This window comes from Gopherus evgoodei, unplaced genomic scaffold, assembly GCF_007399415.2.
Source record: "Gopherus evgoodei ecotype Sinaloan lineage unplaced genomic scaffold, rGopEvg1_v1.p scaffold_59_arrow_ctg1, whole genome shotgun sequence".
NCBI classification, from domain to species: Eukaryota; Metazoa; Chordata; order Testudines; family Testudinidae; genus Gopherus; species Gopherus evgoodei.
This window is the reverse complement of record NW_022060080.1, coordinates 460895-485065: the sequence shown is the minus strand read 5'-3', so window position 1 is coordinate 485065 and position 24171 is coordinate 460895. Positions and strand designations below refer to the sequence as shown.

The window sequence follows — 24171 nt, the reverse complement described above, 5'->3', positions numbered from 1 at the left end:
TGGATTAGATGACCTCCTGAGGTCCCTTCCCCCCCTGATATTCTATGATTTTACTATGTGAGCATAGGCCTGTCTCAGTTTCCCCATAAGGGAACATGGTGCTTTTACTTCCATGCTGAAGTTCAAGGGTTTGTTAGAGGCAACATTTAAACTGCTTTTTTCTGCTAGAGTAGAGCCGGGGCCTAGTCATGCTTGTGCTGTCTCCAACCACCCCCCTTCTTCCACCATGGATGTGGGGAAGAGAGGGGGCCCCACAAATGGAACTGCAGTTTGCATTGGCTTATTCAGAACAGGGGCCTTAAATTCCCACCCTCGCTGAGAGTGGTTTGGCTTCCCCCATAGAAAAGGGCTTAGCCTGAGCTCAGAGCATCCACCCAGGGCTGAACTTGGCTGTAACTACCCTCGTTTAAATCCCCACCTTAAGCTCTCATAGGCATAACCCTGCTGGCCAGCTGCTCCTTGGGGCATTGGACAGGCACTGACTCAAGCTGGTTCCCCTCATGTGAGCAGAGACTCGGGGGGGCAGGAAACACGACAGCCTGGCTCGGACTGTTCCCCTTGATGGTGCATTGTCTGGTTTCGCTTCCCCACTGCCCTCTGCTGAGGAGAGCGCTGGGCTGAGGTCAGGGGGATGACAGTAGGATGCTTTAGTTAAACAGCAGCTGCCAGCAGAAGCTGAGCGTCCTAGTCTAACCCCTGGCCGGCCTCTCCTAGCCTTCACTCCATCTGCTGCAGCCTGCTTCCTGCCCAAACTGCCTGCCAAACCCAGGTGACTCCTTCTGTAACCATTAGGCAATTCTTCATCCCTGGGCCAGAGGTGACAGTCCCCTGCCACCCAGGCGCAGGGGAGCTCCCCTAATGCACTGAGGGCAACCCAAAACCTGCTCATTTCAGGGGAGAAGGGGACAGGGGCAGACAGACTTTTCACTTCCTGTAAGTCTCCAATAGTCATTCTAAGGGGGCAGGGCATGCATCCCCCTTTGGGCTAGGGCCCCCCCCCCCCCGAATGGGGGTGAAGGGCCCAGTAGGTGTCTACCACCTGGTCCTCTCCTGAGAAAGGCAACAGCGCTCTAGCCCCAGGCTGAGTTCTAGCCCTGCTCCTGCTGCAGTGGGGGCCCCCAGCCGCCTCCCCGGCATCCCTCCACACACCCCAGTGACAGGAGCAACCCTTTGCAGCAGTTATCCAAGCCAGCTGGAAGTCTTTAGTTTATTGCTCCAGCCACTGCTCCTCTGCTGGGAGGGGGAATCCCCCCTGCTCCTCCGTTCCCTTTAACCAGCTCACACCTTCCCACGCTGGCAAAGAGGCGGGGGAAGCTAAACCTGCAGTGGCATTTTGCATTTAAAAAGCCGTAGGCTTGCGGGTGCAATGTGTCCACCAATCTGTCCCACTCCACCAAGCTTCTGTACACAGAGCAGCCGCCTCCAGCAGCAAGGCAGGAGGGGGCTGGTAGAATACTGCCCTGGCATAAGCCGCTGAAATCTCTGTATCCACCGTCCTCTGCGGCGGTGGGGCCTGGAAGGCTTTTGGTCTCAGGCTAGTTCCCTTGTCCCCATCCTGCTACCGGCACTGGGGGCCAAGCTCATGGAGAAATCTCCAGGCACTGGGGCGTGGTCGCTCCTCCATCCTGTGCCGACTTGGCTCTGCAAGCCATTGTTCGTGGTCCGTGCCACGGTGGTGGAGGAAACTCAGGGCTCCGTTTTCCCCGATGGTTCCAGTTTCTGGGACAGCACCGTGAGGATGGCGTTGAATTTCCTGTAGCGCTCAGCCCGGTCCGCGGCCGCTCCTTTGCTGCCCCAGAATAAGCGGAGCGCAAACTCGGTTTGGAAAGCTTCGAGGAGCTCCGGCGTGGCTTGGAACCCTAGGGAGAGGAGAGACTATACCAGGGAACGGCTGAGGCTGTCGCTCATTCCTTCCTATGCTGTTTGTGTTATTGCAGGCTGAGGTCCTAAGAACTGGCTTTACTGAAGGCAAGGCCCAGCTCCACATAGACTGGAGCTACTCAAACCGTTTCCATCAAAGCTGGATCTGAGAATACTACTGTTTGGAACTGCCTCGGCTGTGCCTTGTGGGAGTTGTAGTGCAATGGCTGCATAGCCACCACCACCTCTGGGGCAGAGCTCCCTTGTTGGACTACATTTCCCATCATGCACCACAGCACCACTTCATGGTGCAGTGACACAATGGCAGCATGGGAGATGTAGTCCAGCTGCGGAACACAGCCCAGAGAAAATAGGGAGCATGACGAGGCAACTGAACTACAACTCCTATGAGCCTCTGGAAACCCTTCCACCAGCCCCTGACGCGCACAGCTCCTTGCAACCCTACCTTGCAGCTTAGCCTCTGCGGTGGCTTTGTAGGCCCCGGCGCTGGTGGCGATGGAGCGGGCGGACTCCAGCGTGCGTAGCAGGAGGTCGCAGCTCTCCTCATGGTCGTCCCAGAGCTGCTCCCCTTCCATGAGGCTGATGAGAGGCAGGAGGTGAGGGACGGCGACCTCTCCTGGGGAGGAGTTCCCTGCAGCGCGGGGACAAGACATCAGAGCCACCTCCAAGCAGGGGCCTGTACCCACTGTGCCTTGTAGGCCAGGCACTACTGCCCAGACAAATCCGTCCCGCCCGGATCTGCCTGCAACCCAGATCCTTCGAGCAGCAAACAGGCAGACCGTGGCCGCTGGAGGTGGAAGAAGACTCCAGCAGCAGCAGTAGGTCTTTTATCTCAGGCCTCGGTCTCTACAAGCCTAGCCACGGGGGATGATGCGTCAGGCAAACAGGCCCAGAAGGGGTCTGCCCTGAAACTGCAGTGGAAGCTGCTTGGATAAAAGGGCACCAGACCCACCCCCGCGCCCTCCCCCATGATTGTAGATGCTTCCGACCATCCCATGTCACACCTAGCTGTAGTCCAGTTGCAATGGACACTGTTGGGGTTTGGATGTCTTGGGGAGGGACTAATTCTCTCCCTCCTACTTGAATGATGCTTTGCTGGGCCTAGAGTAACAAAATGAAGAGGACTGACCATAGAGGGTGAAATATAGCCCTGGTGTAAAGGGTGCATTTACAGACAGCCCAGTGGCTTAGTGCAAAGGATGCTGGGAGAAGAGGATCAGACCCTATTTGAGACAGGAATCCTCTCCCCTGCATAGACAGAAAGGCGTCCGCTCCATCTTAGGTACTGGTCTGGCACCCACCCCCTGAGCACCTCACTGTCATTAATGCATTTATCCTCACAATCTCTATTGTACAGAGGGGGAAACCGAGGCACAGAGGGACTATGTGAGTTGTCCACGGGGACACTGGGGCAGAACAGGGAATTGAAGCTGGTTTTCCCAAGTCTCAGGCCAGCATGCTAACCACTAGGCCAGCCATTCTCCTGGAGTGGGCTTGGGCTCTGGCACAGGGGCATAAAAGGATATTTGTGGGAACGGGGGGAATAGCAGCACATTTAGGGGACCTGTACCATTTGGCAACAGAGGCGGGGGAGGGGGTCTGGCTGTGATCCGGCCCAGGCTGGTGGGACACAAGCTCAGGTGAGGCCATCCATCCATAGCCCCCAGCCTAATCCCCACCTCTTCAGGTGTCAGCCACCTCCTGCAGCCCTCTCTTCCTGGGGCAAGATTCACCCTCATGATGCTCTCCCCACATCCCCTCCTCCTCAGCTCGTTCCATCCCCTCTCAGGTCCATGGCCAGGGCACCTGGCGGGCCCCGTCTCACCTTCCCCCTGGTTGAGGCGTTTCACAAGGGGCTTGAGGTCCTTCTCGAAGGCGATGGCGCTCTCGGTGTGGCTCTGCCGCAGCTTCTGCCACGTCTGATCCAGCCGCGCAATCTGCGGGGTGGTGGTGGGGACACAGGGACAGGAGTGAGAGGTTGGGGGGGTGCGGGGGGCAGGCTACGGCAGGTGCCATGCCTTGGGACAAGTACCACTGACCAGACCCTGGCAACTTGCTAGATGGATGGGAGTCCCGTTCCTCAGGGATAGATAGAGGCCTTTTGGGTCCCATTATGCTGTAGCAACTCAAGACTCCTGACTGCGTCGGGCGATGTGCAGACCAACTGACCAAGATGGGGGCCCGCAGTGGGCTGGGTGCTGCATAGGTCCTGGCCGAGATCAGGGGCTCTCCCCTGTGCTGGGTGCTGCACAGACCCATAGACAGTCCTTGCCCTGAACAGCTCACTGTATACACACACAGGGCGAGCAGGGGAAACTGAGGCCCAGAGAGAAGAAGTGACCTGTCCAAGGTCACAGGTCTCCTAGGCCATTAGAACACGTTACCTCCCCGCAGTCTCTTCCCCAGGGCTCCATCCAGCAGCCCACACTCCAGGGCTCACAGCCCGTTCCCTGACGAGACAATTCCATATGCCCCTCTCTATGGGCCAGCCTGAACCATCCCTCTAGGTGGGCCTCATGAAGGCTGCCTTCCAGGCTGGGGCTGGGGCCAGGGCCGGCCTCCATGGGGAACAGGAGCTAGTCCCCCTCCACCACCCGGTCCTGGCCCGCCGCTCACCTGGGGCAGCTGCAGGCCCTTCATCACAGCCGACAGAGCGAACAGGTCCCCAGCCGAGCCCTTTAGCTCCACGGCCAGCTGGACGATCTTGTGCAGGGTGGCGGCTCTCTCCGCCACGGCCCCCGTGCAGCCCAGGATGTCCACAGCGATGCCCAGGGCAATGAGATGGTGCCTGGAAGGGACAGAGACACCACAGGGGCGGAGCCCTCCCCTTCGCTAACAGGGCATGCAGTGGGGCTGATGTTACCTGGGGCAAGCTAAGCAGGTCCAGGCTTGGCTGTGTGTTAAATGGGAGACCTGCAAGGGAACCTCCCCCGTGTGTAACACAGGGAGGGGCTCAGGATGGGGAGCGCTCCCTGCTGAGGTCTGCTCTCCACTTAAAACATAGGTCAACCTAGCTATGGTGCTCAGGGGTGTGAGAAATTCACTTCCCCGCCCTTCCCCCAAACGACATAGATAAGCTGAGCTAAGCCCCAGTGTAGACACCCCTAGGGTGAGAGAGGAATTCTTCCGTTGCCCTTGTTACTGCCATGGGAAGGGGTGGCTTTACTACAGCGCTGGGAAAAACCTCTTCTGCCGTGACGAGGGTCCGCAGTGTGGGTGGAATGCACACGTGCCCTGAGTCAGTGCAGACGCCAGTGGCCCAGCATGGTGTTCTGGGGATCTGTGCTGCAGGGAGTGGGGGTTTCAGGAGGGGGCAGTGAGTGCAGATCGCAAGACTGCACCACAGTGCTAGGAGGCGCTTTGCCATCTTTCACGAGGCCCTGAGCTTGTCTACACAAACATTTAGTTCGCAGCACGCTGGGGGTGAGAACTTACCCCAGCCAGCCACGCTCTAAGATCTGGTCTGCACTACACACCGGTAACAGTGTAACCATGGCACTCGGGTGTGAACCACTCCCTCTGCCCCCCGAGTGACACAGCTATGCCGGCATAGACAGCGCTGTGTGGACGGCAGGGATGCTACCGCCTCTCATGGAAGTGGATTAACTATGCTGATGGGAGAAACTCTCTCCCGTCAGCATAGAGCAATTTCATTACAGCGCCAGCCACCGTGTTCTGAGCGTAGACCAGCCCGCCCCATCCCTGCTGGTGCCCACTAGACATTGGTTAGTGCGCGTTGATCCAGTCGTGTTTCAAAGAGCACTAGAGCAAAGCGCATTCATGAGCTGGTACTGCACATCACCTGGGTGCACAGGGACAGAGCGCACAGGCAGGCTGGGGGTTTGTGGGGGAGGGAGGCTCCCATCCTAGCTTGCTGCAAACTAAATGTTCATGTAGGCAAGACCTTAAGTCTTACCCTGTTCTGTGGTCTGTAAAGGCTTTACCCAGCCATGCCCCGGCCGTGTTTTATTCTAATTTTCCCCTGCGGCTTTAGACTCCAGCTCCTCCTCCTGCCAGTGCAAATCCTGCTGTGCAGCTGTTTAGCCATGCCCTCCCCCAGAGGCAGCCGCATTTCAACACTGCTACGCCTCATCCCGCAGCCTTTGTCCCCACACCCTGCTCTCCCAGGCCGGTACCTTTCCAACAGGTCCAGGCGCAGCTGGTGCCCATGAGGCAGGGTGATCAGCTCCAGACCCGAGCTCACCCCCATCGCCCGCTCCTGCTCCCTGGTCACCCCGGTGATCCTGCCAGCCTGGTGCAAGCAACAAACCAATGCAGGCGTGAGGATCCGAGACCTGCCGGGACAAAGGGACCCTCCTGCCGGTGGAGGGGAGCCAGATCACTGGGTCCCCCAAGGGGCCTGGGGTTTTTCTCATTACGCTAACGAGCCCCTGGATTCTCCGATCCCCCCATTCCACATTCACTGGGGAGCGAGCAGTGCCCCCAGCCAGGCTCAAGCAGGGCCATCCAAAGACGAGGGAGGGTAGCTAACCATCAGTCCATAAGTCACCCCCGACCCATCTCCAGGATCACTGTGCTGCAGGGAGTGGGGATCAATAGGGGGCGCTCTCCCCACCCAGTTACTTCTGACCCCAATGCCCCAGCAAAGCACTAGGGGGCGCTGTGCTACAAAGGAGCAGGGTGGGGGGCTCAGGAGGGGGCACTTGCCCCTCACAGACAGTGCCGACCCCAACCTGCTATAACTACCCGGAGCACTGGCCTGCTAAACCCAGGGTTGTGAGCTCAATCCTTGAGGGGGGCATGTAGGGATCTGGGGCAAAAAAATCAGTACTTGGTCCTGCTAGTGAAGGCAGGGGGCTGGACTCAATGACCTTTCGGGGTCCCTTCCAGCTCTGAGATCGGTATATCTCCGTGTATTATCTCCTGCTTCCTGTTCTCCAGGGCTGCTTCCCATCAGAGCTATGGGGCTCCTACCCATTCCCCTTAGGGTGGGAGTGGGGACAGTTCCACAGCTCCCGAGATTCCCTACACCCCTAAACAATTTCCCCCCCCCCAATATTTAACCCCTTCTGCCCACAGGCTGCAGCTTAGCTAAGCTGGCGTGTCTCAGACTCTGGGAAGGGCCAGTCCAATGGGCCCTCTTGGAGGAGGAGAGCCTGAGGACCATGGGTGGGGCTGGGGCATGAGAGGAGAGGAGCTCTCCTATTAATTGGGCTGGAGAGGCATGAGATGAGGCCACCAGCACAGGATAACAAGCCCCCCCCGGGGGACAGCGGAGGAGCCGCCATGCCTGGCTGAGGTACAAGTGCACACACCCCAGTGGCCAGTTTTTACCCCGAGGGTCCCATTGCATCCCCAGGGGGTCCTGGGGTCCAGGGCCATTAGAGGCAGGGGGTAATGCCACCCACCCATCCATGCTGATCGGGTTTAGTGTCTGGTTGCTGGGAGCCTGTGATATCCAGGTCAATGATCCTGTCTGGCCATAAATTCTATGGCTCTGTGGGATTTTCCACTAAAAGGATCTCAAAGCACTTTACAAAGATGCTGTGGTGCCTCACAACCAGCTCACCTCCCCACACCCCACTGCCCTGGAGGGCACTATCATTCCCCCCACTATACAGATGGGAAACTGAGGCACGGGGAAAGGAAGTGACTGGTCCATAGTTGCACAGTGAGTTAGCAACAGAGCTGGGATTGGAACCCAGGAGTCCTGGCACCCTGCCCCCCACCAACTATTAGACTCCAGTCCCCTCCCAGAGCTGGGGATAGAACCCAGGAGCCCTAGCTCCCAGTGTCTGCCCCTGCTCTAACCTCTACACCCCACTCCCCTCCCAGAGCGAGGGATAGAACCCAGGAACCCTAGCTCCCAGCTCCCCCTTACCAGACAGTCTATGTAGAGGATGTGCAGGGCCATGGTCCGGCAGTCATGTCGGTCGAAAAGGTCCTTGAGCCGTTTGAGGGCGCCGGGCTCCAAGGGTTTGTTGTCGTGGGGCAGGAGGAGCGAGTGGAAGCTGTGGGGCTGGAAGGAGGAGGCTGTCTCCAGTAGGGGGCGCACAAAGCCCTCCATCTCCTCCTCATAGTGGCGTGGCCGGGGGAGCGGCACCACCTCATCCTCGAGGAAGCCGAAGGCCGTGTCCGTGGCCCGGGCCCGGCCACGCCACTTCTCCTCGGTGTGCAGCCGAGCCACGTGGCTCCGCAGGCCGGCCGGGGCTTTGGGCACCAGCTCACAGTAGGTGCTGAGCTGCTCCTGGGAGGCGTCGCCCACCAGCATGGAGGGGGCCCGCAGGGGCTTGGGGGGAGCCTTGGAGTGCAGCTGCCCCTCCGAGCCGCTCAGCGCTGCACCCCCCTCGGGGTCCAGGCACCGGGGGGCGGTGGGTCGCAGCACGGGGTCGCTGCCAGTGCGGAAGACGGGCGAGGGGGGCGGGAGCTCACTCCGTTCCTGGGTGCCGACTGGAGCTTCCGGGCTGCCTGCAGAGGGAGATGGGACCATGTCAGAGGGGGGAGCGGAGCAGCCAGACACATGGACCCCACAGAGCCTGGTTCTGATCTCAGCCAGGACTGCTGGGAATCCGGAGTCGCTCCCCTAGGGACAGGGGAGTTACACCAGCGTGAAAACAGCGGGGTGGCAATCGGAGCTGTGGTGTTATGCAGCAGGGCCAGATCCCCCGGCTATAGCTCCACTGGAGTCAATGGAGAGATGCAAATTTACACCAGCTTGAGGATTATTTGGTGTATTATGGTAACGCCTGAGAACCCCTGTCATGGTCCAGAACCCTGTTGTGCTAGGTGCTGTACATTATCTATTAGATGTATTATGGTAGCACCTATGCGCCCTGCTCATGGACCAGGAGTGTGCTAGGCAGTACATTACACATAAGAACGGCCAGACTGGGTCAGACCAAAGGTCCATCTAGCCCAGTATCCTGTTCTCTGACAGTGGCCAATGCCAGGTGCCCCAGAGGGAACGAACAGCACAGGTAATCATCGAGTGATCCATGTCCTGTTGCCCATTGCTAACTTCTGGCAAACAGAGGCTAGGGACACCATTCCTGCCCATCCTGGCTAATAGCCATTGATGGATCTATCCTCCATTAACTTATCTAGCCCTTTTTTGAACCCTGTTATAGTCGTGGCCTTCACAACATCCTCTGGCAAGGAGTTCCACAAGTTGACTGTGTGCTGTGTGAAAAAATACTGCCTTTTGTTTGTTTTAAACCTGCTGCCTATTAAGGTGTCTATTAGATGTATTACAGTAGCACCTAGGAGCCCCGCTCGACGCACGTGCTAGGCACTGTACATTATCTATTAGGTATATTATGGTACCACCTGGGAGCATTGCACTTGGGAGCTGCACAAATCCTGTTACACCAGCGTCAATCCAGAGGAACTGCATTGAAGGTGGCAGCCAAACCAACCCCTGCCCTGTACCCCCCCCATGTCAGAAAGGGTTAATACCCCCCCAGCAGAGGTAGCCTTTGCCCTCCAGCCCCGGCTCCCACGCACCTGTCCGTAGGTTACTGTCTGACTGCGCTGTGTAGAGGGAGGGTCTCTGGCCCAGCTGATCCAGCCCGGTGGGGTGGCTCCCACTCCTGTCTTTCACTCTGCAGGGAGAAGCGGTGACACCGTGAGCCCCAGGCCGCTGCAGACCCCGAAGCTGCAAAGGGCCCACGCCCAGAATGAAGGGGATGCCGGAGTAATGGGCCTGGCTGGCAGATCTGGGATCCTGCCCTCTGCGCAGGGGCTGGGCTGCTCCACGGAACGTGATCATTTGTGGGGAAGCCAGTTTGGAGCCCGATTCGCTGGTGTGAATCAGACACAGCACCAGGGACCAGCGTTTCAGACCCAACCCACAGTGCGGGGGCAGTTTGGCAGACACGGGGTTAATAACCAGGGCAGCCCCTTTCCCCCTGGCTTCGGAACCCGCTTAGCAAGGAATTGAGCATCACAACCCATCCCCAGATGAGAGGATCAGAAGACCCACTTCACTGATGGTGAAACTGAGGCACAGAAAGGGGAATGGGCTTCCCCCGAGGTCACATTGTGACTCTATGGTACAGCGGGAACAGAACCACAGGAGTCTTGACGCTGAGTCCTCCCTGCTCAAACCCACCAGACCCCCAACTCCCCTCCCAGGGGCTGGGAACCAAACCCAGGCATCCTGACTCCCAGCCTGTCCCCCGCTCTAACCACTAGACCCCACTTCCTTCCCAGAATTGGGCAGAGAACCCAGGAGTCCAGACACCCAGCCCCAGCTCTAATCAGGGCCATTTCCCATCCCAGCGCTCACCGGAGCAGGTTCCCGTCTGTCACCCTCTCCCCAGCGGTGAGTCTGCGGAGGCTGAGTCTGCGGGGAGCCGCGTCCCCCTTGGCCGGCTCATGCCTGTCCAGACAGAGCCGGCCAGTGGCCCCGTAGCGCTCCTGCAGCCAGCGCAGCGGCACGTCCCGGTTGATGGGCTGGGAGATCACAGCGCCCGAGGTCTCTGAGACAGGTGTGCGGTTGCCCACGTAGAAGCGCACCAGGGCTGGCACGTTGTCAAACTGGTCCTGCTCGAACTGGAAGAGGGTGCGGGAGTAGCCCAGGCGAGGGCGCAGCACCACCCGGATGATCTTGAAGTGCAGGGTCTGGCCCTGCCAGCGGCATGACAGCACGTAGTCCCCCTGGCTGGAGCCTGAGTCCCGGATCAGGAAATCCCCGTCCTCCCCTAGCAGGGACTCGGCCTCCTGGGGAGACAAGGGCTGTTCATGAGTAGAGATGGCAGGCAGCAGGACTAGTGGTTAGAGCAGGGAGGGGGAGTCAGGACTCCTGGGTTCCATTTCCACCTCTGGGAGGGGAGTGGGGTCTAGTGGTTAGAGCAGGGAGGGGGCTGGGAGTCAGGACTCCTGGGCTCCATTTCCACCTCTGGGAGGGGAGTGGTGTCTAGTGGTTAGAGCAGGGAGGGGGCTGAGAGTCAGGCTCTGTCACTGACTTTCTGTGTGGCCTTGGCCAAGTCACTTCTCTTCCCTGCACCTCTGGCTTCCTCTCCGTAAAACAGGGACACCGAGCCTCCCAGGTAGCGGGACTGAGCTCCATGGGGCAGGGCCTCTCTCTGGATCTATGCAGCATCCAGGGCAATGAGGCGTGACCTCAGCTGGGGCCTCTGGGCACTACCATAATACACCTAATAGACTGGAATCATGGGTACCTCCCGTGGCAGGCAGCCGTGGTACCACGCATGGCTCCGCAGCTCGTCTGTGCTGAGCTTCAGCTCCTCCTCCAGCTCCTTCCTGAGCGTCTCCTTGGCCAAGTCCATGGTCACCTCGGCTTAGGCCTCCTGGGTGGCGAAAGGTCAAAAGTCAGCAGCAACATCTTCCTCCCAGCAACTGGTTTCGTGCCCCCACCCTCCCGGACTCTGATCACCCAGCCTATACCCCCTAGACCCACGCAGCCTGACCTGTCTCCGGCCTCTGACCTCAGGACAGGGCAGTTTCCTACCAGGGTCAGAGAGCAGAGAAGGATCCTCCTCCCCTCCCCCTGCCCTCAGGACTTTGCCCCCCACTCCTGCTGGTCATCCACTAACCCCTTCTCTGCCTGATCCTTTAGCACAACAGGCGCTAGTCATTCCATAGGGCTGAATCAGCATGGCCCGGTGCCAATGGGAACCCCAAAGCGCAGGCCTGCCGGGTCGCCGCCGGTGCCAGCGCCACTTTCACATCCCCAGTATGCATTACAACAGCACCCAGAGCCTTCAGCCGAGATCGGGAGCCACCGTGCCAGGCGCTGCACAGACACACAGCGAGAGACAGGCCCTGGCCCCAGCTGAGATCCGGGCCCGTTGTGCCAGGCGCTGCACAGACACACAGCGAGAGACAGGTCCTGCCCCAGCTGAGATCCGGGCCCCATTGTGCTGGGAACTGCACGGTCACGCACAGAGAGAGACAGCTCCTGCCCCAGCTGAGATCAGGCCCCGTTGTGCCGGGCGCTGCACGGTCACACACAGAGAGACAGCCCCCGCCCCAGCTGACATCTGGGCCCCATTGTGCCAGGCGCTGCAGACAATGAGAAATAGACAAAATGGTGAAATACAGGCTAACAATCCTTCCTCTCACTTTCTCTCCTTAGACTGTGAGCTCTTCAGGGCAGAGATGGTCTCCCTCTGCCTGAGCAGCACCCAGCATGGGAGGGGCACCCCCAATCTCAACTGGGGCCTGTGCAGCACCCAGCCCAATGGCCAGGGGGCAGGAGGAGTCGATCCCAGTTGGGGCCTCGAGACCAGGAGTTCTCAATCCTTTTCTTTCTGCAGCCTCCCCAACACGCTACAGAAACACCATGGCTCTGCTGTGCCACAACAACTGATGTTCAGCATCTAAAAGCGAGGCCGGCGTTATGGGGCAGCAAGCAGGTGGCAGGGCTTGGGGCCCTGAGCTGCAGTCCTGTGCGGCAGGGCTTTGGCTTTCTGCCCTGGGCCCTAGCAAGTCTTGGCAGACCCCCTGAAGCCTGCATGCAGCCCCCCTAAGGGGCCCCAGACCCCAGGGTGAGAACAACTGCTCCAGACTCGACTGTAATGTTAGTGCCAGTGGCTTTGTGGGTGACGCTGTGCAAGGAGGCTGAGGAAGAGGGGAAGGCGATACGAAGAGGGAGCGGAAAGAGCAAAGTGCCAAAAGCAGCCGTGGCATGTAACCCTCTCGGATCCCGTTACCCTGCGAGGAGCCTGCCTGTTCACCTGGCTCCAAAGGAGTCTAGTCCTCGGGATCAGATCCTCCTGTCCCAACGGTGGCTCCTCCGGACTGTCTGCTTGGGGCGGGTTCCTTCCGGTTCACACAGCTCCTTGCCTAGGCAGGTTATCAGACACCGAGCACACCTTGGGATGCCTGGGTGCTGAGTCAGCGGCACTGGGAGCTCGCCAGCAGCCTGTGACCCCGGCAGGGCGGAAGAGTTCCAGCCCAGCGAGCAGGCCCTGTGGAGCAGCTCCAGCTGGCTGGCATGCAAGAGCCCTCAGCACAGGGGACAGGGCCATTCGATACGAGTCTGCACTCCTGCTTATGGAGGAGAGCGCACTGCAGGAGCTGGGGGGTTGCCCTGCAGCCAGCGTGCACCTCACAAGGTCGCTGCACCCTGGTTGTGTATGTGCCTCAGTTTCCCCTCCTCTTGCACCCTGGTGGCACTCAGCGACCACGCAGCTGGGAAGAGAATGTAGGAATCCTGCTCTCCAGGAATGCAGGAGTGCCTTGCCTGGCACTCTCCTTCCAGAGCTAGGACTCCTGGGTTCTAATCTAGTCTCCCCACCACACCAACCACTAGATCCCACTCCCCTCAGAGAGCCTTGTTGATTCACCTTACTGACCAGAAAGCGTTCACCTTCAGCCTTGGATCCAGGATCCCCATGGTCCTCTAGTCCTTTCCCAGGGCTTCGGTTACCCTCAGATCAGGATCCCCTGCTAGCCTTGCTCCTGGGCTCCTGCCCCAGCCCCCACAAGCAGCTACCCTGTGCAGAGCCCCCCTTCTCCTCCACCCATCCCAGACTGCCCCAGCCTCTTCTCAACCGACACGGACTGCAAGCTATTACTTACGGAGACCCCCAATAAGTCACATGTTTCTTCACAATTGTGGTTCCCAAAGTCAGAGGCTGCGCCTTGGGGCTCTCAGTCACACGATCTCTACACCACCTCCCCACAGCCAGCGCTCCTGCCCCACTCCCCACAGCACCCCCTGCTGGGAGAGGCCAGGGCTGGGGTAGCTGGGAGCTCCCCCGACAGCCAGCGCTCCTGCCCCACTCCCCACAGCGCCCCCTGCTGGAAGAGGCCAGGGCTGGGGTAGCTGGGAGCTCCCCCCACAGCTAGTGCTCCTGTCCCACTCCCCACAGCACCCCCTGCTGGAAGAGGCCAAGGTTGGGGTAGCTGGGAGCTCCCCCCACAGCCAATGCTCCTGCCCCACTCCCCACAGCGCCCCCTGCTGGAAGAGGCCAAGGCTGGGGTAGCTGGGAGCTCCCCCCACAGCCAGTGCTCCTGCCCCACTCCCCACAGCGCCCCCTGCTGGGAGAGGCCAGGACTGGGGTAGCCTACATTTCCTACAGTGGTACTTCTACAACAGAGGCGGCAGAGGGATCCCAAATTCCGTGGGTCACAAACTGAGACTCTGAGCTCCCTGTGCTGCTGCCATGTGGCTCACCCAGCCCCCTTGGCCCCAAACACCGTCCTTCCCTGTGGCCTGGGTGTGTCTCTGTATTCCGGCACCGCACTGCCCAACCAGCTGCTTTGCTGCGATGGGAACCCTAGAGCAGTGGTTCCCAACTGGGGGGCCATGAGCAGGTTTCGGGGGGGCCGCCAAAACGAACCAGAGAGTGACCAGCGTTAGACTTGCTGGGGCCCAGGGCAGGAAGCTGAAGCCTGACCCCCACCACCTGGGGCTGAAGTCGAAGCCCAAGCAACTTAGCTTCATGGGGGCCCCCTGTGGGGTTTCTGGCGCCCTAGGCAGAATTCAGGGAGCGGCATTTTGTGTGCTCCCCATGGGGCACGCGGGAGCTTCCGGTACCACTCCCATCGCGCTGCCGAAGAAGGACCCTCCGCCGAAATGCCGCAGGCAAGAGCAGCAGCCATTGAGCTGCTCAATTGCCTGCCGCTGTTTTCCGCGGCACGTCGGCAGAAGGTCCTTCTTTGGCGATGCGACGGGAGCAGAACCGGAAGCTCCCGTGCGCCCCGTGGGGAGCGCACAAAATGCTGCCCCCCGAATCCTGGCGCCCTAGGCGACTGCCTAGGGTCACCTAATGGAAGCGCCGGCCCTGTGTGGGGCCCTGGGCAATTACCCTGCTTGCTACCCCCTAACGCCGGCCCTGGCTTTTAATCTACTGGATATGCAGAAAAACAGATGTTGTGACACAGGGGGGCCATGGAATTTGGGCCATGGGGGTGGGGAGGGGGCTCAGAAAGATAAAGATTGAGAAGCCCTGCCTAAGCTTGGAGCATCGATGCACCCGCGGGTGCCACCCCAAGCTGGACAGGCCCTCTGCCCCCATTAGATGACATGATCCAGCCGTCACTTCCCAGGTCCCTGCCAATCTGGGCCGGGGGGAGATTCCTGCCCGACCCCAGATCTGCCGATCAGTTTGACCCTGAACAGGTGAGCAAGACCCACCAGCCGGACATCCAGAAAGAGGGTTTTCTGGACCTTCTCAGAGCACTTGGCCCCATGGTGTCTCATCTCCAGCTATGGGGTGCTGCAGCATGGGCCACCCGCCCAGCTCTGGTATCAGCCAAACTCTGCCTCCAGCCCTGAGCCCACTCAGCGGGGTTTTTGCAGCCGATGTCAACAGGTCTAGGATCAGGCCCTGAGAGTGGGCAGTGGTCTGTTCTCATGACTCCCAGCCCCATGCGTTAGCTACCCGACCATCCACACCACTCACATGTGGGACTGGGAGGGAGCATTTGCCCACCTGGGCACAAACATGGGGCACAGTGGACTGCAATTTAGGACCCCATGGTGCTTATTTGGACCCCAGGCTGTCCCTGCAGACCTAAAGGACAGTGACTCACCCCCTGGGCCATCATCCTGCAGATGCCAGGGTGCTCTGCCCCCCTGAATCTTGTCACTGGGTTCCCACAGGAGGGACACATGCCCATATGGACCGGGGCTCAGACCCACCCGTTCATTCAACACAGGTGCTGCTGAGCTGCCAAGGGTGGGCACCAGCTGCCCCAGACCTGTGCTGGAATCAGGGAGGCAAAGACCCCAAGAGGAATGATGTTCCAATGATCTGGGCCCTAGCCTAGGACTTAGGAAACCCAGGTTCTAATCCTTGCTCTGCCACAGACTCCCGGGGTGACCTTCAGCAAGTCTCGTAGCCTCTCCGAGCCTCAGTTTCCCCATTTGTACAATGGGGATACCAGCAGTGCCCTGCCTCAGATGGGAGGTTGGGAGGATAAATAAGACCGCAAAGGGCTTTGAGATCCGCTTATGAAAAGCACCGTGTAAGAGCGCTGATTATATCCCCTGCTCAGCCAGCCAGCCCTCTCCTTCCTTTGATCCTTGCGGCAGAGCTGCCAAGACAAAATTCCTGCCAAGGTCAGGGCCAGGCCCCCGTCTACAGAAAGGGCTGAGCCCTCTACACCACAGCCTGCCAGCGCAACTTCCCAGCTCTGTAGATCACAAGCCCAGATCAGAGGTGACCTCCCCCGTGGCTAATTCCCCTCTCTGTTAAAAATGTGATTCTTATTTGCAGCGTGAATTTGTCTGGCTTCGGCTTCCAGCCGCTGCATCTCTTCCTGCTAAATGTAACAGCTGCCTAGGATAGGTGCTTCTAGGCTGTGATCAAGTCACCTCTTAACCTTCTCTTGGATAAGTTAAACACATCAAGCTGCTTAATTCTCTCAGCGTCAGGCCAGTTTGAATCACTCACATCCAGGGATATAAGAATCTATGACTTACAGGCAACTCCGGGGTATCACGTGAGGGGATGCCCAGTCTGACGGGACATCCAGCCCTCTAGGACCGTTCACCACCAGGTTCGATAGCTCTCCACCCTCTAGAGCTCATGCCAAGCCCTCCACAGAGATGCTTCCTCCTAAAAGGAAATGAGATTCAGATCAGAAGTCTCCTGGGAAGAAACTGATTGGCAAGACAAGTGAGATGAAAGGCCCGGGCGGCTCCCAAGCTCTTCGGGCCCCCGGTGTCTTCATCAGCAAAGAATGAAAGAGACAGATAAAAAGTCACAGGGAGACACGGTACATGCTGGACCCCGATTGTTATCAGCTAAGCCAGGTGAGTGCACCAGCCATGCTCCACAGAGAATGGGGAGACACGGGGCCAGCGTCTGACCTCGGCTAGGGTGGTGCAAATCCAGAGTCACTCCAGTGACATCCATGGATTGATGCCATTGTCTGGATCGAATGCAACAGGGACTTTGGAGCAGGGTAGGGGATACTAGGCTTGCTGTGACAGATCAGACCAATGGGCCCATCAAGGGTGAGGCAATATGGAGCTGGATGGGTCCATTGAGCTGATCCAGGGTGGGGTGGGCAGGATACCGGGCTAGATGGGCCCATTGGCCTGACCTGGCACTATGGTGTGGGCGGGGAGGGAGGAGGCAGGATACTGGGTTAGATGGGCCCATTGGCCTGACCTGGCACCATGGTGTGGGCGGAGAGGGAGGAGGTGGGATACCGGGCTTGATGGGCCCATTGGTCTGATCCTGCAGGACAGTCCCTATGTCCCAGCCCCTGAACTCCATGTCACTAGGTGAGCGGCAATGCAGGGGCCTTGTGATGCTGTAATTTTCCTGGCTCTCACCACCCTGCTAATCCCCCGGCGCAGCTCCATTGGACGGGAGCTGCAGGCCCGGCTCAGGACATGGCCCTGGCCCTGTGGCTCCATCCCTGGGAACAATAGAATCATAGACTATCAGGGTTGGAAGGGACCTCAGGAGGTCATCTAGTCCAACCCCCTGCTCAAAGCAGGACCAATCCCCAACTAAACCAGACACAAAGGGCTGGGCGGCCGCACAATGGGGAGGAAATCCTCCGCCCTGGCGTGCTTCCCCCCAGCCATCACAGGCCCAGTTTGTTGGAACAACACCAATCCTGAGGCAGGCGCAGGGATTGGATCCTCCTCCCACACTCTCCGGGAATCTCAGCTGGTGTAAATCAGCCACGACTCCAAAGGAGCAGAGCCAGCTTACACCAGCCAGGGATCTGGCCCCATTAACTCCAGCAGAGCAACACCCATTTACATGGGGGCAAACGGAAAACTGGCAAAGGGAATGGACACCAACAACTGGACAACGAAGCCAGTGCGACCGCAGGGGAAGGAAGCCCGTCACCCAAAATTAGTGACGCAACACATGTGTTCATTCTGATCAGCCACAGCCCACTGGGCGCAGGCTGGGTCAGGGCTCTGTGGGCACCGCATGCCCCTGACCACAGCATAGGCTGGCCACGTGCTGATTTCAGATATTCCAGGGTAAATCCAGGGTCCCCCTCCGACTGCCACAGGGTCAAGGCTGAACCAGGCCCTAGACCCCTCGCAGACAGATCATCGCACAACCAAAGCCCCTCTTCCAAGGGCTAGATTAGGGGGGTTGTGCTTTTAACCCAGCTGTAAGGTGTGTGTGTGTGTGTTGGGGGTTACCAGCAAACCAAGGGGGCTGGGGTGGGGGCAGGGTATGCAGGGGATTTAGGGAGAGCTCCAGTCTCTCTCTGGGGAAAGAATCTGAAAAATGGCGTGGGGAACAGAGATAAGATTCCCTGTAGGCTGGGGGGGGGGGATGCCTTTGCTAACATGCTTCCCCAAAACAAAGCTCCCCCGTCCCTGTAACTGGGTACCCCATCAGGGCAGAAGCCAGTGGGAACGTCTCCCATCTCACTGCCAGGGCAGGGGTCCCCAGAATAGATCCCCTCCACATCCTGTCCACCTCCTATAGGGCAGGACTCCCCCACCCTCAGATCTCAGCTCCCAGGCAGTCCCCCACCCCGATCTGGCTCATTTCCTTTCCTATAGGGCAGGGTCCCCACCCAGATCTCACCTCCAGAAACCCCCCTCATCTGGATCTCCTATGGGCAGGGTCACCCCCCTAAGTCTCACCTCCCGGGCAGTCCCGCACCCCGATCTGGCTCATTTCCTTTCCTATAGCGCAGGGTCCCCACCCTGATCTCACCTCCAGGATACCCCGCCCCCGGATTCTAGCTGGTCCCCAAGACAGAAGCAACCCCGCTGGAGATCCCCCCCCGCAGGGCTCCCCCTTCCCGCCCCCCACCCCCAGACAGGGCAGGCGCAGGGGTGAGCGTCTCCCCCGTACCTGAGCTGCTGGGGCGCAGCGCTGCGTTTCGGGGTCCCGTGCGCTGCTCCGGCTCCCTCCAGCCCCGGCAGGTCCCCGGCAGCCCCGGGCTCTCCGCTCTCCCCATTCCGCACATTCCAGCGCCCGGCAGCGGCTCCGCCCAGGCCCCGGACCCACCCCCGGGAGCAGAGCCCGGGACCAGGCAGGGGTTGCGAGCAATGGTGAGGGGCTGGGGGGTGACGATGTGAAGTGGTGAACGCTTGTGAGTCTGGGTGTGAAGCGGAGTGTATCCCTGTGGCTGTGAGTTGGGTTGTGTGCTCTGGGGGTGAGTTTGAGGGTATCACTGTGAGATTGTGTTGCTGAGTTTGGTGCATTCTGGGTGTGAGTTTGAATGTATCTGTGTGACTGTGAGTTGGATTGGGAGTGATAGTAAGCGATGTATTTGTGTGACTGTGAGTTGGGTTGTGTGTTCTGGAGTGAGTTTCAGTGTATCACTGTGAGATTGTGTTGCTGAGTTTCGTGTATTCTGGGTATGTTAGTGGGTGTGAGTTTGTATCTGTGTGACTGAAGTTGGTGAGTCGGGTTGTGTATTCTGGGTGTGATAGTGGATGTAAGTTTGAGTGTGAAAGTTTGAGTGTGAGAAGGTGAGTCCGCTTGTGTGTTTTGGGTGTGAGCTGGAGTTTATATGACTGAGTTTGTGCGTTGCTGAGTCGGGTTGTGTATTCTAGGTGTGTTAGTGAGTGTGAGTTTGAATGTTTCTGTGTGTAAGTTGGGTTGTGTGCTCTGGGTGTGATAGTGGGTGTGAGTTTGAGTGTATCTCTGTGACTGAGATGGTGAGTCTGGTTGTGTGTTTTGGGTGTGAGTTTGAAGTGTATGAGTGTGAGCTAGTATGTTTGTGAGTCTGATTTCTGGATGTAAATTGGTGTAATGGCACGTTAGTGTCTTTGGGTAGGCTTATGGGTGTCACCTGAGTCGTCTTTGTGAGTCTGTGTTTCGAGTGTGCCTGGCTGCGAGTGTGTTTGTGTAGCCTTGAAGGTGTGAGAAGTGTGTTTGAGAGCCTGTGTGATTGAGGTATTGTGAGTCCGACTGTGGAGGGGCAGCTGGTATGTTGTGTGTAAATAAGTGTGCGGGGGTGAGGTGTAAGCACAGCCGTGGTGAGGGTTGCTGTTTGTGCAGCAGATGTGACCACTCCTCTAAGATTGTTGCTGTGAATGTGACTGTGGGTTGGTGTCAGCTTGAGTGTGAATGTGCGTGCTGGTGTACGAAACACCTCCCGTCACCAGGGCCTTGTGCACAGTCCCCCTCGGCTCCATCCCAAGCTGCCTGTTGCCGTGTGTCAGCCAGAACTGCTTCCCATCCTCTGCTTCAATGGGCTCCTTGTATCAACCCCTCTCATCTATTGCGCCCCCTGCCACCATGCTGCAGCACAGCGCCCCCTACTGAGAGCGCCCCCTACTGAGCCGTCACCCTGCAGCACAGCGCCCCCTACTGAGAGTGCCCCCTACTGAGCCGTCACCCTGCAGCACAGCACCCCCTGCCACCTGGCTATGGAGTGGGATCAGAACTGATTCGGAGGGGAGAACCCCCTTGAATGAACCAGCCACCCACTTTACTCCCTGCAGCACAGCACCCCCTAGTGCCACTCTAGGGTAGCGGGGTCAGCATTGATTCAGAAGGGAGAGCGCCCCCTACTGTACCACTCTCACCACTCTCTTTAGTGCAAGGCTCCCTGTCCAAGGTCGGACCTGGCCCGACCTTGCTTGGGGGATCAGATCATGGCCTTATAAAGGGGGTTTTCCTTTATAAAAGACTCTGGAAGTAGGGGCCCAGCAAGGATCGAAGCAGGAACAACGCGCCAGATGGCTGGTGGCAGCTGGGGACGGAAGGAGTGGGTTGACTTTTCCAGCAAGTTTCTTGGACAGGTGGGGGGTGCTTGCTGACAGATTTCCCTGCTGTTACCATGACTGTGTCAGCCTGGAACAAAGCTGAGGCAGAGAGAGGCTGGCTGAATCAGGCTGAATCTCATCTCAGCAGCACCGGGCCTGGTTCCTTGTTTGGGGCCATGAGTAATGTCTGTGTCGGGAAGGATGACGCTGTCACTATTAGATCACCTGGGGGCTGCAATCTCCAGCCTTGACCTGGGGACCAACTCCCTAGCTGGTGTAAATTAGCTGAACTCCAATTCAATGCTGCACATACACCCAGTCCCTGCCCCAAAGGGTTCCCCTTCCAAACAGACAAAGGGAGGGGAAACTGAGGCACAGAGAGGGGCGTGACTTGCTCAAGGCCACCTAGCAGGGCAGCAGGAGAGGCAGGATTAGAACCCAGGGGTTCTCAGTCCCTAGACCATGCCCTAGCCACTGGACCCCACTGCCTCTCACATGCCAGAGAATGTTGTTATTTATTAAATAGTAGCAGACAGTACGAACACAGAAAATGTTGGGTCCACTCTGAAGGGCTTCTGATTCAAGTAGACAAAACAGAAAAGAAAGAGGAAGTGTGGTCCAGTGGTTAGAGCACTAACCTGGGGTATAAGGTAGACTGGCTTCAATTTCTTGCTCTGTTACAGGCTTTGTCTGCAGCTTTGGCAAAGCTGTTTCTGCCCACCCCTTTTTCTATCGTGAGCGTGTATGTGCAACTGTGCCTCAGTTTCCCCAACTGTGAAACTGACACAAAAGTCCTTTCCTGCCTCATGTATGGTGAGGTATATGGTAATAGAGTGGGTGAGCCAAATGAGATGGGTGGGGGCAGGGAAGTTGGTTTTACAGGAATACATGGATGGGCCCGATCCTTGACCAATCAGGAGCAGTGGTTGCAGCGTGCCTGGCTTGTTATCAGGTTCAGCATGGCAGATGTGAGCTATGAGGAGTTTCACGGATTTTGAGCTGGAGCTTAGGAATTGAAGGTCTCCACTGCGGCTACTGGTTTTATGTGGGAAGTGCTCAGGCATTATGGTGATGGAAGGCAGAAGAGATCCCTAAGCTCGCAAGATTGCTTTCCCCACTCCTAAGGGGTAAGAGAAAGAAGCAGGGACATACTTGTTGGAGAAGCAGAGATAAATAACTGCCCTGCGGGATAGTTCATTTGCCAATTAATCCAGTATTTAACATTTATTTCCCCTTGTTTTCTCCAGGCTCTGGAGTTGCTGAGTGAGAAGTTGACCCCATCAGGCTGGGACATTCTCCAGTGATGACTCATCAACCTACCAACCGAGCAGGTGCTCTGATGGGGAACTCTGAGCTGGGTGACTGGACAGGAAATGACCTGGCATTGAGATTGGTTTAACATCAGCTCCAAACCCACGACCACAAATGTGGTGACTTGATCACGCTGGGTAAGTTCCCTCACAGGCAGCACAGAAACTGATGGCTAGACGGGACTTCTGGACATGTTTCAATTAGAAAATAGGGCATGTATTTTAACAGTGATGTGAATACCCATTGGAACAGACTCCCAAGGGAAGGGGCAGTTTCTCCAGCTCTGATGTCTTCGGATCCAGACTGGATGCCTTTCTAGAAAACATGCTTTAGCCAAACACGGATGCTGCACACACCTCGACAGAGATCAGGGTCATTGTTGTGCCAGGCGTTGCATGGACCCCGACCGAGATCAGGGCCCCCATTGTGCCAGGTGCTGCGCAGACACATAGTGAGAGACAATTCCTGCCCTCACAACTAAAGAACTAAAACTTTTTTGGGTCAAAAAATTGGAATTTTTGTGGGTTTTTGAAAAAATTTGAGAAAATGAGCTTTAAAAAAAATGGTGAAACATAGCATCAGTTTCCAAACAGTTCACATGGCTATAGATCAGCGGCTTTTAACTTCTTTTAAATTTGTGGACCCATAAAATTTTCAAAAGCTGGTTCTGGACCCTTTTTGAAATCTTACACGTAGTCCATGGATCTGCAGGGGTCCAAGGACCACAAGTTGAAAACCACAGCTATAAAGCAGTGGCTCTCAACCTTTCCAGGCTACTGTACCCCTTCCAGGAGTCTGATTTATCTTGTGTACCCCAAGTTTCACCTCACTTAAACACTTGCTTACAAAATCAGACATAAAAATACAAAATGGTCTCAAGTTGCAGTGGGGGAGGTTTAGGTTGGATATTAGGAAAAAAAAATTCACTAGGAGAGCAGAGCACTGGAATGGGTTACCTAGGGAGGTGGTGGAATCTCCTTCCTTAGAGGTTTTTAAGGTCAGGCTTGACAAAGCCCTGGCTGGGATGATTTATTGAGGGAGTGGTCCCGCCTTGAGCAGGGGGTTGGACCAGATGATCTCCTGAGGTCCCTTCCAACCCTGATATTCTCTGATTCTAGAAGTGTCCCAGCACAGTATTACAATACTGACAAATTGCTGCCTCTCTCATTTTTACCATACAATTATAAAATAAATCAATTGGAATATAAATATTGTACTTACATTTCAGTGTTTAGTACATGGAGCAGTATAAACAAGTCATTGTATGAAATCGTGGTTTGTCCGGACTTCGCTAGTGCTTTTATGTAGCCTGTTGATGTACTCCCTGGAAGACCCCTGTGTACCCTCAGGGGTACACGTACCTCTGGTTGAGAACCACTGCTATAGACAACCAGAGTCTGGGTTGTTAATGGGAATAGATGAATCGGTGAATATGGGGATAGATTGATACTGTCCCTCTCTCCCCATACTCCACCCCGAGGATACAATCTGGATACAATCCTTTAGTCTAGGTAGAGGGTTAGATCCCAGCTGTGTGGGTGTGAAAGGCCAGGCACCCCTAGGGTTATGTCTACACTGACTCAGGTTTGAAACCAAATCCGCCTACGGACCACCAGCAAATCTGTCTGCAAGCGCTGCCTCCTCTGCTGCAAAATGTGGAGAAGAGTGACCCCTAGTGGAAACGTCGGGCAAACAGGTGGCAGCACAGGAATTTAAAGGAAGAAGGTGGGAGGAGGAGATAGGATTGGAAGAGCTGCTAGGAATTTTCAGGTGGGGGGGATTAGTGGATGGAGACTGCTCTAGGCTCGGTACAGAGGCTGACCCACCCAGGGCATCTCACTGTAGATACCAGCTCCCTGACCTGCCCCCTCCCATGATCTCCCCAGAAAAGCACACTCACCTGTTGCTTATACTGCTCAGATTGCTGGCTGTGTCTCTGCTTCTTGTCGCTCCCTCCAGCTGTGCTCGATGGGAACTGATTTGCCTTCTGAGGGGGAAACATGCCACAGAGAACGGCTCCTGCCCTTCTTATGACAGAAACAGGGAGTTGCTTCTATTAAGTCTGCTGGTGACTTCCTGGCTGATCTTTGGCATATCACGCCCTTGCTCTGTGCCTTGGTTTCCCCACCCTGTGAAACAGGGATCATACTGACCTGCCTGCCACATGATGCATGTGTGTCAAAGAGACAGCAAGAGCACACTGCCTCGTCCTATAGAGAAGATAAAGTGTCTACTACTAGCCCAAGCAGAGGAGGTTTTCCCTTAGCCGAGGGGACAAAAGTCTTTGGGAGCAGAGCAGTGCGCACATAGCTCCCCAAGCTATGTGTGCACAGGAACTAACTATGTCTTTTTTCCCCAGGAGGTGCTTTTAAAAGGGGCCTGTCTCCTCT

The 24171-nt window shown here is 57.2% G+C and overlaps 1 protein-coding gene across 6 annotated transcripts; it reads right to left on the bottom strand.

Moving 5' to 3' along the window:
• Positions 1 to 72: 72 nt before the first annotated feature.
• On the bottom strand, positions 73 to 23766 carry LOC115643440 (breast cancer anti-estrogen resistance protein 3-like). 6 transcript variants are annotated; one of them, XR_003998316.1, is made up of 12 exons: positions 18606 to 18881; positions 16241 to 16376; positions 11025 to 11153; positions 10130 to 10563; positions 9346 to 9443; positions 7724 to 8310; positions 6018 to 6133; positions 4498 to 4669; positions 3707 to 3818; positions 2327 to 2512; positions 387 to 1859; positions 73 to 355 (listed from the first exon to the last, which is right to left on the bottom strand). XR_003998316.1 is itself a non-coding variant. In XM_030547474.1 (11 exons), exons 3-11 carry the CDS (start codon positions 11130 to 11132, stop codon positions 1687 to 1689), a joined length of 1986 nt encoding a protein of 661 aa, XP_030403334.1. In that variant the 5' UTR covers positions 11133 to 11153; positions 16241 to 16376; positions 23682 to 23766; the 3' UTR covers positions 73 to 1686. The 6 variants fall into 6 exon arrangements, 5 of the variants coding, with proteins under 5 accessions (XP_030403334.1, XP_030403333.1, XP_030403336.1 ...); XM_030547474.1 differs by lacking the exon at positions 18606 to 18881 and adding an exon at positions 23682 to 23766 and having other exon boundaries at positions 73 to 1859; XM_030547473.1 differs by having other exon boundaries at positions 73 to 1859.
• Positions 23767 to 24171: the final 405 nt, after the last annotated feature.